This window comes from Xiphias gladius, chromosome 2, assembly GCF_016859285.1.
Source record: "Xiphias gladius isolate SHS-SW01 ecotype Sanya breed wild chromosome 2, ASM1685928v1, whole genome shotgun sequence".
In the NCBI taxonomy this organism is placed as follows: domain Eukaryota; kingdom Metazoa; phylum Chordata; class Actinopteri; order Istiophoriformes; family Xiphiidae; genus Xiphias; species Xiphias gladius.
Genome location: NC_053401.1, coordinates 7898256 through 7910649, shown reverse-complemented (window position 1 = coordinate 7910649; position 12394 = coordinate 7898256). Strand labels below are relative to the sequence as shown.

The 12394-nt window shown below is 41.1% G+C and overlaps 1 protein-coding gene across 4 annotated transcripts in view; it reads left to right on the top strand.

Moving 5' to 3' along the window:
• Positions 1 to 11149, top strand: part of snd1 (staphylococcal nuclease and tudor domain containing 1) — a 169264-nt gene extending 158115 nt beyond the window's left edge. For all 4 annotated transcript variants that reach the window (XM_040144266.1, XM_040144260.1, XM_040144252.1 and 1 more), the window contains 2 exons: positions 8940 to 8984; positions 11043 to 11149. In XM_040144266.1, coding sequence (XP_040000200.1) covers positions 8940 to 8984; positions 11043 to 11108 — 111 coding nt within the window. In that variant the 3' untranslated portion in view covers positions 11109 to 11149. The remainder of the gene's footprint in view (positions 1 to 8939; positions 8985 to 11042) is intronic.
• Positions 11150 to 12394: the final 1245 nt, after the last annotated feature.

The window sequence follows — 12394 nt, the reverse complement described above, 5'->3', positions numbered from 1 at the left end:
TCTTTTGGCATGGTCAATAGTTATTTTTTGATTCCAATTACTTTGGAGGTACTACTAGCACTGTTTTTGCCTTCCAGCTGGTCCTATTGCAAGAGGCTAGTGATGCCCACAGCAGTGGTTTTTATACTTGTTAAATAAGATTTGGGTCAGGTGATCACCTAATTAGTACCTCATTAAGTGGAATGATGGTGCTTGTGTTGGAATTCAACAGATACTGGAATGCAATGGCTGTCATACATGCAGAGATGCTGATTTCAGAAAAATTTGCAGTGGTCTCTTAATTTTTTCCAGAGCTGTGTGTGTGTGTGCGTGTGTGCGTGTGTGTGTGTGTGTGTGTGTGTGTGTGTGTGTGTGTGTGTGTGTGTGTGTGTGTGTGTGTGTGTGTGTGTGTGTGTGTGTGTGTGTGTGTGTGTGTGTTTTTCCAGGTCAATCATTTCTCCGTCTTTTCACAACAAGTGCCTCATGGGTAATGTAGTTTTCTTACAACCTGCAGTTAGAGTCTCCAGTATTGTTCATAGCGCAGCAGTATAGTTAATAGCGCAGCAGTTTAATTGCACAGTGATTGTGTTAATGGCGGTTGGAACTGTAGATGAAGACAAAATGTGTGTGCTGAGAGTTGTAGGCACACCTACAGCTGCATGTGGGGAATACATACAGAAAATCAGGAAGGAGACTCTCACATGCAGAGGATGCCTCCAGGAACGGGCTGTTCCATTTATCAAAGTGTAATTGTGCTGTTTGGTACACAAACACTGTAGAAAGGTGGCTGATGTGATGTGGTCCTCTGCCACCATATAGTTAAGGCACTGGTTTGGAAACTGATGACATGCCTCATGGGAATGTTGGCATGTCTATACAGTAAGTTCACTGTAACAAAATGAGGCCTCGAGGGCAAAAAATATCTCATGGAGTAGCACGGCTGTTGTCGCTTCTGGGCTGTCCTCAGCAGAGAGGATGAACATAGTACATATTTGGGGGGTCCCTAATGAGTTTTCAACGCATTCACTTGGAAATCTTTATTTGAAATTTAGGAGAGGGGAAAAACAAAACAACGCACAAATACAATACCTGATAGAGAATAGTAGAGGACAAAAATTACCACAATTAAATAAAAAAGAACAACAAAATTGGGGGGTGGGGTTTCTGTTACTGAGTAGAGCCCGTAAACACCCCATTGATCCTGCACAATCAGGTTTCCATCACTTCCAGCCCAACCCAAGGATTCTTCACCGTGTCATTTATAAAGGGCTTTTAGCCGTATCCAGACCACCAATTTACTGACTTTCAGGGCGCTGCCCTCCCTGTTCAACCCCAACGCCTGCATGTCACAGCTTATCAAAAAAACCCCACCTCATCCCAAAAAAACACCACAGGGCACATATATACACACACGCCCACCCACTGAGCTTCATGGGTGTGTAACAGCATGACCGCTCCTCACCAATGGCTCAATACCTAATTTACAAGTAGAGTTAGAGATGGGACCTTTTAATGGACATTTTCTGCTCCCCTGTTATTGACTGCATACACACTCACTTGCACAGACAGTTGCCTCCCCTGCTGCCACCGCTCTGAGGACCCTTTTGACATGTCCTAGCTGACACGCGCCACTTCCCAAAAGCAATTCCATCTTCTACAGATGTACACGCACACACACACACACACATACACAAGGGTGGGGCAGTATATCGACCTTTTTAGGTATAAGACCCGCCCAAGTAGATAAAATCGCTCGGTTTCAACTAAATCTTACATTAGAACGCCAAAATTCACTCTTTTCAAACTAATTCATTTTTGGCCACACATTTATCTGAATTGAGTGTGCTGCAGTTACTGAGGGGGGGGGGCATAGTAGCGTCAATAGAATCTGCGTGTGAGACGTTTAATGGACATCTGTAAATTATAGCTACAGAAAATAACATGGGTTACACTCTCCCCCTCTAAACTTAAGGAGTCTCTAGATGCACATCGGTCATGCGCCGCGCCACCCACCAACACAAGTAAATTCTCAATATGTGGGAAACACTGCATGGGCCCCTTTTTTTATTTAACATAGCCTATTTCTTCTATATAATTTTGCATTTACATGGTTTGCCACTGTATAATTTCCTACCCTATTTCCTACCCTAAAAAAAAAAATCAGCCTTTTTCCTATCGGGGACACAGCTTTTGCCCCCAGTTGGCCAAGCAGTCCCTAGTTAACTGATGTATAGTCCAAAATTTGTCCACAAAAGTACCCCATGACAAAGATAGACACACCCTAGGGGTGCATGGAGGACAGACAGACAGCAAGGGAGTGGAGGCACCAGGTTGTTCAAACTTAGATTATTTTGAGTCGTGTGACCTCGCGGGAGAGGGAGAATGGATATTAGTGAAAAAGAAGAGCAAAGTCTTTATACAGCCTTTTATAAAAGTAACTGTATGTGACGTATTTCTATGATACATTAGTGTTTACGTAAGACCTGTTTTCTCTCCTGTGCCCCTGGGGGAGCACTGGAGAATGTTCTCTGTGGTATTGGTTATTAGTCCTTGCATTTGTTGTGTGTGCACATTTTACATGTGTGTGTCCTCCTTAACTCTATGAACCCATGCTGGTGGGCTTGTCATGCCACATTCCTGCCAAAGCGCCTGATCTCCTCCGACAGTAATGCTGGGGGGACCAGCATGCAACAGGGCCTACTCCCAGTTTACCTCAGATAGGGACAACGACACTCATACACATGATATACATAAAAGGCTAGGAGTTTTTATTTTATTAAAGCTTTCACAAAGAAAAGGTCAGATTTGTAAGAAGGACCATATGTGAATAAAAAGATTTTTATTTTTTTCACATGCATCCAACATTTATTTTCTGCAAAGGGAAGAAAAAGTGATTGCTGCAGTTTATAGTACACAAGGTTCTCTTGCAGCAATGACAGCTCAGAAAATGCTTGCAGTAGCAGGAAGAGAATAATTGAAAGCCCTTGCAAATCAAATGCTCATTATATACGAGTAAGTAATTAAATACAAGAAACTGTTCATTTTCACCTGCATTTTTGTACATTTTAAATTCAATTTTCACCCAGTTTTCTACATTCAGATAAATTCTTGGATTTTTTTAAAATTCAAAATAGAAAAAGATACCATTATGTACATATGCCATTCTCAATGTCAGTCTTTTTATCCTACATTTACTCACACACAGTAATTCCCTCAGACACACACGACAAACTTTAGAGGATTCACTCCCTAATTAGTCATGGTGGATATGTGACAAACCTTTTCCTATCAAACCACTTGTACATAAGCCTGAAGACACTTTCCCAAAACCCTGGCCTCTTCTCTGCTTGCCATGCAGTATTCATGCAGTGGTATGTTGAATGAGAAATGTCTCTTAGGACTACAATCCACAGTTCAGCCAAATACACTCAACTTGAACTGGTGTGAGTTACAGACATAAAAGGCTTTATGTTCCGGCAAACACTTTGAAGACAGCCTGTCTTGAGCAGAATTTTCTGCTTTAGGTGAATTAAAAAGGTGGCGGAGATGACAGGTGGAGGTAGAATGAATCGAGATGTAATCAGGATTGAGAGAGCAGTATGAAAAAACAAGAGCAATGCAAGAACAAAGAAACAGTGACAAAAGGGAGTTGGTGGCAGTTTGTTTTGGCTGGAATTTGACTGCTGGTGTCTGGGAGGCTGTGTCTGATCGTCATTGCTGTTAATGAGAAAAGCTCAACATGCGTGGAGGACAAGCCTCATTGTTCCCTTTCCACCCGAGTGCTTTTTACATCGCCTGACATCCCATCTTGGCTTTAGGACCAAGAGGGCATACCAGTGAATCTTTGATTAGTCACTTGCTTTTTGTATGCACTCCATCCTAAATCTGGTTTCACTTAGGGGTAATTCCACTCCGACTCATCTAGGACCTCCTGGTTCATGTCATGGATTTTTTGAAAACAACCGTGTGAAAACTTCTATTAAATTCATGGGACCTTGCAAAATCCTATAGCTCTACTCCATATACTTTTTTAGCTGTGAAGTTTTAAAGTTTGGCCCTTTGAGCTAAATTTCATCCTTTTTGCAATTCTCTGTGTATTCTAAGCCTAAACAATCGCTTATTTTTCACTGGATTGGATTGAAATTTTTAAACATCCAAGAAACTCTAAGGATAATTTGCAAAATGTATTCCTGTAAATAGTTGTTGCTGAATGTTTTACAGTAATCAAATTAGTAAAAAATATATTTTTTTTACCTGATCGAAGAATCTCTTACATCTAGAAGTTATTTGGTCCTGCATAAAAAAAAATTGAGTGCCACAGATCTTGCTAAACATATTGTAGCTTTGGAGCTTAAAAACACATTTTTTTAAAGACATTTTGACCATATATTTTCCTAAGTGTTTTTTTGTTTTTTGTTTTTTCAATTTCTTTGAAACTTGTTTTAAATGGGAAATCCAATGAAAAATAACCAATTGTTGAGGCTTAGTATACATTTCCAAAGAATCACAAAAATTATGAAATTTATCTCAGAGGATCAACCTGCAAAAATTCATAACCAAAAAATATTTGGAGTACAGCTAAAGGATTTTGCAAGGTCCCATGAATTTTCCGAGAAATTCCATAACATGAACTGGGAAAAGCCCTGAATTCTGGGTAAGTTGGCTTGAAATGACCCTTAATGTTTTAGCGTGCTGTGAAACCAAAAAAGTGGCAGCTCACCTATGCACCAGACATGCACAACCTGTGAGGAAACTGCAATGTTAGCTCTCACTCAGATCCATCACTTTCACACCAAGTGTACCAGAACACCACCTAGGCATGGCATGGTGGCCAGCATTGGGAAATGCATGGTCTCTCAAACCGACTCTCAGGCAGACAGATTCACAGCCAGGCAGACACATCGACTAGTGCCAACAAACCAGACCCACACCACCTGTCGTTCAACTTACAAAAGCATCACATTTAAAGTCTCCCACCAAGTCTCCACTAGAAAGTTACCTGCATAAATTAAAATGGACTGAGACAGTAGTTGTAAATAATATTTTTCTTGAATGTGCATGGAGCATCAGACAGTCGTTTTCTAGTCTCAGAGTGCTGTTATAAATTTACTCAGATGTAAACTGTTGGCGTGAAATTCAAATAAATTGACTTCTGTAATCAGTTCAACTTTCTGATAGTAGTTTTGATGCATTTTGCACACTGTGAGCAGAGTTAAATGGATGCTAAGAATTAATCACACACATTCAGGGGACACTCCCACACACACGGCAGCCACCTTAGCCGAACAGAATATTCAGCTAAGGAGTCCATGGCCAGTGCTCACCAAACATGGCATCTGTCTGACATATGGGAGCTCTGTTGGGTCATCCAGACAAGCACGCTGTCACCCGCTGCCTTCTGCCTCCCTAACCCCCTCCAAACACTGAATTGTCTTTTCCTTATTCCCTTATTCATTCTCTTCTCTCATATTCTCCTCCTCGTTCCTTCTCACCAGGAACAGCTGAACAGCTTTAAGCTTCATGCTCATTGGCCTCTCTCTTTTCTTTTCTGCATCATACCTTTCCTTCATCATCCCCCCTTAGCTTTCGCCCCCTGTATTTAGCAGTACAGTACAGTTCCTTTCCTTTGCCACTTGAAGTCATCTCCAGATGAGTTTTGCCTCTGTTTGTGTTGTAAATGAGCGATTGTGCCTCCCTACGGGAGCCAATAGAACAGCCGATAAAAGGAGGATCCGGGACAGGATATGCGGAGCTGTTCAGAATCTGAAGGCAGTCATCATCTGTGTTCAGCTGCACACTGATTGGCTGTTGTGTCACACTTTGCATAAGTGAGCAGAACAGTGAAAGATGAGGGTGAGTCAGGAAAGGCACCCTCCCGACCAGAGTACAAAGAGGCTCACCGTGATAGTTCCAATATGGCAGCCATCATCTGTGCATATTATGCTGTAGTGCTCTTGACTTTGCATCTTTCACAGACACCGTGTGGAGTTTAGAAAAAGTATAGATGGAATATATTTCCTTTAAAACTGAGCCTTTCCTAGTTTGCCATTTTTCTCACAAATGTAATTTTCTCTCTTGTGTCACAGAATATTGTCACATCCACTTCGGCAGATATGAAACCCTCTTCCACATTATTTTAGCCTCCCCCTAGCTTTCCAAGTGTAAGACTATGAAAGACAGCTTAGACTGCTACGGGCACTAATAGCTCCCCTCCAAAGCGCAAATAGCATCACTGGCCTTTTGTGTCAGTGAAATATCATTGGCTGGGTCTTCCATATGGTGACATCTGCCTGATGGGACCAAGATGCCATATCCCGATGCCTTTCAAAAAAATCTCTGCTTTAGTTGGCTTTGATGGATGACTTGTGCAGCCACTGCACTTTCCCCAACCACAAGCTCACACGTGCATTCGCTTAGATAGAGTGGCTGTACGATCCAGCTGAAGGTCTGTTATCTTGGCGGTGCCATGTGCAGCGTAGCAATCAAATCAACCTATGTGCACGAGCTTGCTAAGCAATTAAACTCTAGAAGCACGATCCCAACCCAGTCCACACTCGACAGTTTTAACATCTGGCATCCTTGTTCTGGTGTGCGTGTGTGTGAGTGAAAGCCAGCTCATCTGCTGCTATAATACGTTACAAAATGTGGTGCACAATTGAATCCCCTGCAAGAACAAAATCACTCCTCTTGACTGTCTCCTTCTTCCAAGTGATTTTGTTTTCTTTGTGTTATCTCTCTAAAGTAGTTTTCCTTTCAATGTCATGTTAAAATTTCCCTCTAATCTGAATCGAGCAAACTATACTCATTCAAATTCACGAGTGTCTTACTAACAGAACTGTACTTCCGCCATTCACAGACAGAATGTGAGTGGTGTGGGTGGCCACAGTTAAACATTGTGTGTGTGTGTGTGTGTGTGTGTGTGTGTGTGTGTGTGTGTGTGTGTGTGTGTGTGTGTGTGTGAGTGTGTGAGAGAGAAGGCCTTGAGCAGGACTTGCTCACTCTGTATCCCCTCTGACACTGTAATGGTGGAGGACAGCTCCACTTAGAGGGTCTGTCGTCCACGCTTTCCAAGGTCCATACATCCAGTTACACTGAACCCATCTAACCAAACACTGCCTCACTCACTCTCTCTCTTTCCAGCCACCCCCCACCCTCTGCCCTATGACTCATCACTGGCTCATTCAATGTTGCTAAATGGCTGTTCTAGCAGAAACAGTCAATATGCTCAACACCGCACATTGGCTTCCTCCTCAATCTTCCCCCAGCTCCTTTATATCCTCTCTATACTCTCAGTATGTCCAGTTCTTTGTGTCGATCAGAACAATCAACAGCATTTACGGTATTTTGATCAAATGACAGAATTTAATGTTCCAGCGTCAATGGGTGATTTTTTTAGTTATGAGGGGTGTGTCATATTTGTACATATGTGACAGGTTTTTTGGGGGGTTGGAATAGCATATTGAAGAGTAAGAATTAACAACTTCATCAGAAACTTGAAAAGAAAGTTTAGACCAAAATGTATTACATAAAACCATATTACACGGGACAGTGTGTGTGGCCTTTGGCCGACATGACATCAACCTAAGGAACATCAGTATAATTGCGAAATATTAAATATATTAATATTTCACGCTAATTTGAGATATCCTGACTATAGATACATTGATAAAGACTAGAGGCTGAATAAAGACTACTGCGCCTACAAATGGCAATTAAAGGATAGTGCTAAATTACAGGTAAATGGTAAAATGTTGTGTAACAGTAGCACAAGTTACCAAACTGCTTCTGTGATGTCTGTTGTTCATCAGTATACCAAAAGTTTGTAAACATTAGCCACTACAAGCCGCTGTTCATACCAGACTAGATCTGAAAGGAATACTCAATTGGTGAACTGACGAAAAAAATTATCTGCAGCTGTTTTGTTAATTGATTAATTGTTTAAATAATTTTTCAGGCAAAAATGGCAATAACTCACTGGCAGCAGCTTCCCAAATGTGAGGATTTGCTGCTTTACATAATCTTAATCTTCTTAATCGCAAATGGACTGTCAGTTTGGAAAAAGGCAAGCTTTGAAGATGTCAACTTGGACTTTGGGAAATTGAGAGAAGAATTTTTCATTTATTTCTGACATTGAATTGAACAAGGGTGCGTTTTATTCCCTAGAAAATGTACCTTTTATATGTAAGAGGAAGAGTGTATTATTCTTAGTACGTAAGTTATAGTCTTGCTTAAATAAAGGATAGTATCAGAAAATATCAGAAAGAGTATGAATATTTGCATGTTTCTATGTAAAACTCTGACCAACTGTCAAACATTCCTGTTTACTCTCACTCCCACTTCCATACTGCACAATAGAGCTCTGATTCGCTACATGAAACACAGGTAGAACTTGGGCTCACACCCTTTGAGCTAATAGCCTCCTTAAGACTTCCTTCATAATGCACTAGATCATACATTGCTGCTACAAACCAGTGAGGTGCTGGCCTGAGGCGAGCCGGCACAAGGGGCTATGAGAGCCTCTAATCTCAAGTTCCTTTGCTAGTGTGAGTTGTAGCACGAAGCGCAAAGGGATGCCCTGCACACGGTGGATAAAGCAATGACCCCAAACAATGAGCTGTACCGTAGTGTTGGGCGCTCTGTATGCTTTGTTCGAGTGTTTGAGCGTTCCACGTTCCATGCAGTGACATAACCACTCTGTGTCTCCGTGTGTTATCATGATCCCGTTGATCTTCAGAGAACACTGTGTCATCCTGTGTTACTGTGAGGGCGAGCAAGTGCCCTTCTGCAAAAATGGAAACTTTTTGCGAAAAAAAAAGTTGTGAATTTCCATGTAAGCAGATAAAAGAAATGTCTCCAGGGGCAGAGCAGGTTGATAGAATACATTGATTCACTTTAATCCTTTAAAATCCTGCATGTGACAGTGATGTGATATGCTAATGACTTGTCTTCCTCTGCCCTAGGTGACAGAGTACCTGAACAGTCAAGAATCTGCCAAGAGTGCCAGGGTAAGTCACTCCACCCCAGCCAACCGTCTTCCTGTCTTTCTCTGTCTTTCAATCAGCTTCTCTGTTGCCTCCTCCTCCTAATAACTGGCTTGTTGTTACATTACAACACTAATTACTTTTCTACACCAACCACCAAAGCGAGGGTGTCATTTCTCTGTGCTGCCCCTCTCTCTCAAGTTGTGACACATTAAATTGGCAGTATCTATTGTCCCACATGGATTGCTGCCCACAGTCTGTGAAGGTCCATACTGTGAAAATGGGGGTAGGTTTGTGTGTAAAAAAAAAAAAAAAAAAAGTGTAGGTGGGGATAGAAAGAAAGGAAGAATAAACTGGAGAATGAATAGAAAGCAGCACATAGCACACAGGGCTCCTGCGCCATCTCGGGACAGATGACACGGGACAAGTCAAATAACAGAGCTTTGACAAAACTGTCTAGCGAGAAGGACTTTGTCGGAGCCCAGTAAACCACCTGGCTGGTCAGGGTGAAAATGGCATCAAAAGAACAAAATGGTGCATAGGAAATTTAAACCAAGTACAAGAAAGGACCTAATAATCGATGTCATTAAGAATGTATTAATCATCATCATCATGTAAAAGCAAGCTTCTGTTTAAAATTTAATGTGATATTTGGTATTTTTCTTCTTGGGAACTGTTCCCAGGGGGGGAAAAAAACACATCCAACAATAAATGTATTCTACTAACAAGTGTTGCCTGTTTAGCCAAAACATGATACAGCTCATTCCTGCGTGCTCTAGAGCTCCATTGTTGTCCAGAAATGTTTAAAAACATTTTTCATTAGGACAAAGGAATTTGTCACGCAGGGTGTCACTAGTGCAACAAATCACAACTGAAAATAGTCCCCAACAAATGCACGATATCCTCCTGTTTGAGTGAAGTGTTTATTAAAAACTACAGTGCCCAGCTATTAATTGTTTGCCTTTTTTAAAATTATAACTTTGTATTTAAGAAATAATATAAGAAATACTAATAGATGTCTAATAGTTAGTCCAAATTGTTGGAGCCCTGTTAGCAAAGGCCAGATCCCTTTTGGTTGTTATTTTTAAACCTTGACAGCAAAGTATTACTAAAAATCCGAGGTGCCTTTCACAAGAACCCTTGGGAGCCTGCAGAGACTCATGGATCTTGTTTTGTTTCACTCGTATAAGTGTCAAGCATGATGGCTCCAAATCCTAGAAGAAGCCATCCTTCCAGCACTCTTCTAGTTACCTGGTTAGACAGCATACCAAGACAATGAGCCAGTCAGCGGTGGAAGTGACTCTAATCCCAATCTAAGTTACTACCTTGTTTTCTAGGTGTCAGGGAGGAGGAGAAAAAAAGGCAGTGGAGTGAAAGACGAGAAATGGCAATACATACATTCATTCATTCATTCATTCATCCTAGTAAGTAGTGCTAATTAGCGCAGTCGCTAATTAGCTATGAATCACAGCATTAACAGCTAAGCGCTCATGCCTCTGAGAGCCAGAAAAGAAACATCCCACACAGACACAGACCCTCGTACATATACACACACATACACACGCACACAAACACCCCTCAGACTGCACAATTTCTATCACATTTAAATAACCCATACCACACTGGATGCCGCTCCAAACTACACACACACTCTTTGCCAATCACATTGTGATAATGGCGACATTTAGCCAGAGATGCATGCGAGGGGTTTATGGGGCGATGCAGGAGCGTGAATGGAACAGGAGAAGTAATAAACTGGGTGGTACTGGAGACAGTGTGGGCCTCCAGCTTGGATGGGGAAGCACAAAGAGCCAGATTAAACGACGATGATGATGATGATGATGATGGTGGTGGTGGTGGTGGTGGTGGTGCAGCCTTTGCACTAGCCTGCAAAAGCAGTGATCTCTCTCTCGACATTGCATTGTGGTTTTTTTTTTTCCCCCCTCTCCTTTTGCTCTTGATCATTTAACATGTAATGTTCTAGAGAAATTATTGAAGTCACATTCAAAGCAGTTGGAAATGTTACAAAATTTATGGTGGTTCCATTATGGTCAATAAAATCTGTCTCTGTCTTCTCATTAGCTCAACATTTGGCGCTACGGAGACTTCCGTGCTGACGATGCTGATGAGTTTGGTTACAGCCGTTAAAAAAAAAATAGAGAAAAGAAATGAAAAAATAAAACCGACCATCCAATCAACATCATTCCAAAGACCAACATGGACGGCGAGTGACGCATTGGACAGAAGACAAAATAAAGAAATGAAAAACTAAACGACAAGCATTGACTCACTCTTTTTATTTGACATTTCATCCCTCCGTTCCTGACTTCTGCGCATACCAGTTTTTTTTCCAGCTGGCCCCTGTAGCTCCAAATAGAGCATGCAAGCAACGCTAAAAGAAAAAAAAATAAATCATGCAAAAATCAACTTCCTTTCATCCTTTCTTTTCCTAATGGGCCACTGCCAGTTCAAGCAGCCTGCACTATTGCCAATCTGTGTTATTTGCCATGTTACTCTTTCAGCAGACTTCCTGTGTGAACAATAATTACGATACTTGCATATGTGTTTCAGCCAGTTACGTTCCTTGCTCTCTGATGCTCTAGCCCAATCCCTGCTTTCCTCTGTACAGGAAGGGACTGAGTGTTTGGGGGAGAACACTTGATTATTTGCAAACAAATGCTTCCCTAATGAGTTACATGTAAATGTGAGGATATGTTGAAAAGTGTAAATGGATTTATTTTAGAGAAATACTGTTGGTGGAGCCACACAGACAAAAAAAAGGATGAGTTTATTTTTGTCTTCAATGTATATCTGTGTGATGATGACATTTGCGGATGTTTTTGTGGGGCGTGTTTTGTCGTTTATTCACTATGTCACACTTTTATGACCAGTAAATATGGACGCCATCGTGGCATTTTATCATCTATCTCCTGTAAAGTTTACATTCTAATAATGGTTATGATCCTGTCTCTGGCAGTCTCTTCTCTTTCTGTCTCTGTATGCCATAGCAGAAACAGTGTTTGAATTTATTTCCACATAATGGACCTTTGCATCCTATTAAAAATCTGCTGAATAAAAATAAGCAAACCAAGTGTTTTGTTTTCATTATTTCATTAAAAATTGAAGAATATTGGAGGTCTTTCTCAAACTGAGAGTCATTATTACACAGACCAACAGACTGAGGTCGACTAAGAATTTGAGTTTGGACGCTTGATTTTAAAAAACCATTTGTGCCACAATAGAAGAGCACTTCTGAAAAGAAAGGCTTTTGTTACCTGTGAAACAAAAAAATCTGACAAAGGTTTTTGAATAAAAGCTTGGCAGATGTTTAGAACCCTGCCTCAGTTTGAACCACTTTAACCTTCAACTCTAATACCTTTTAAAGTTTATCATGAGTTTCCAGTCGTCCTGCTTATCTGTTTCTACAAAACAAT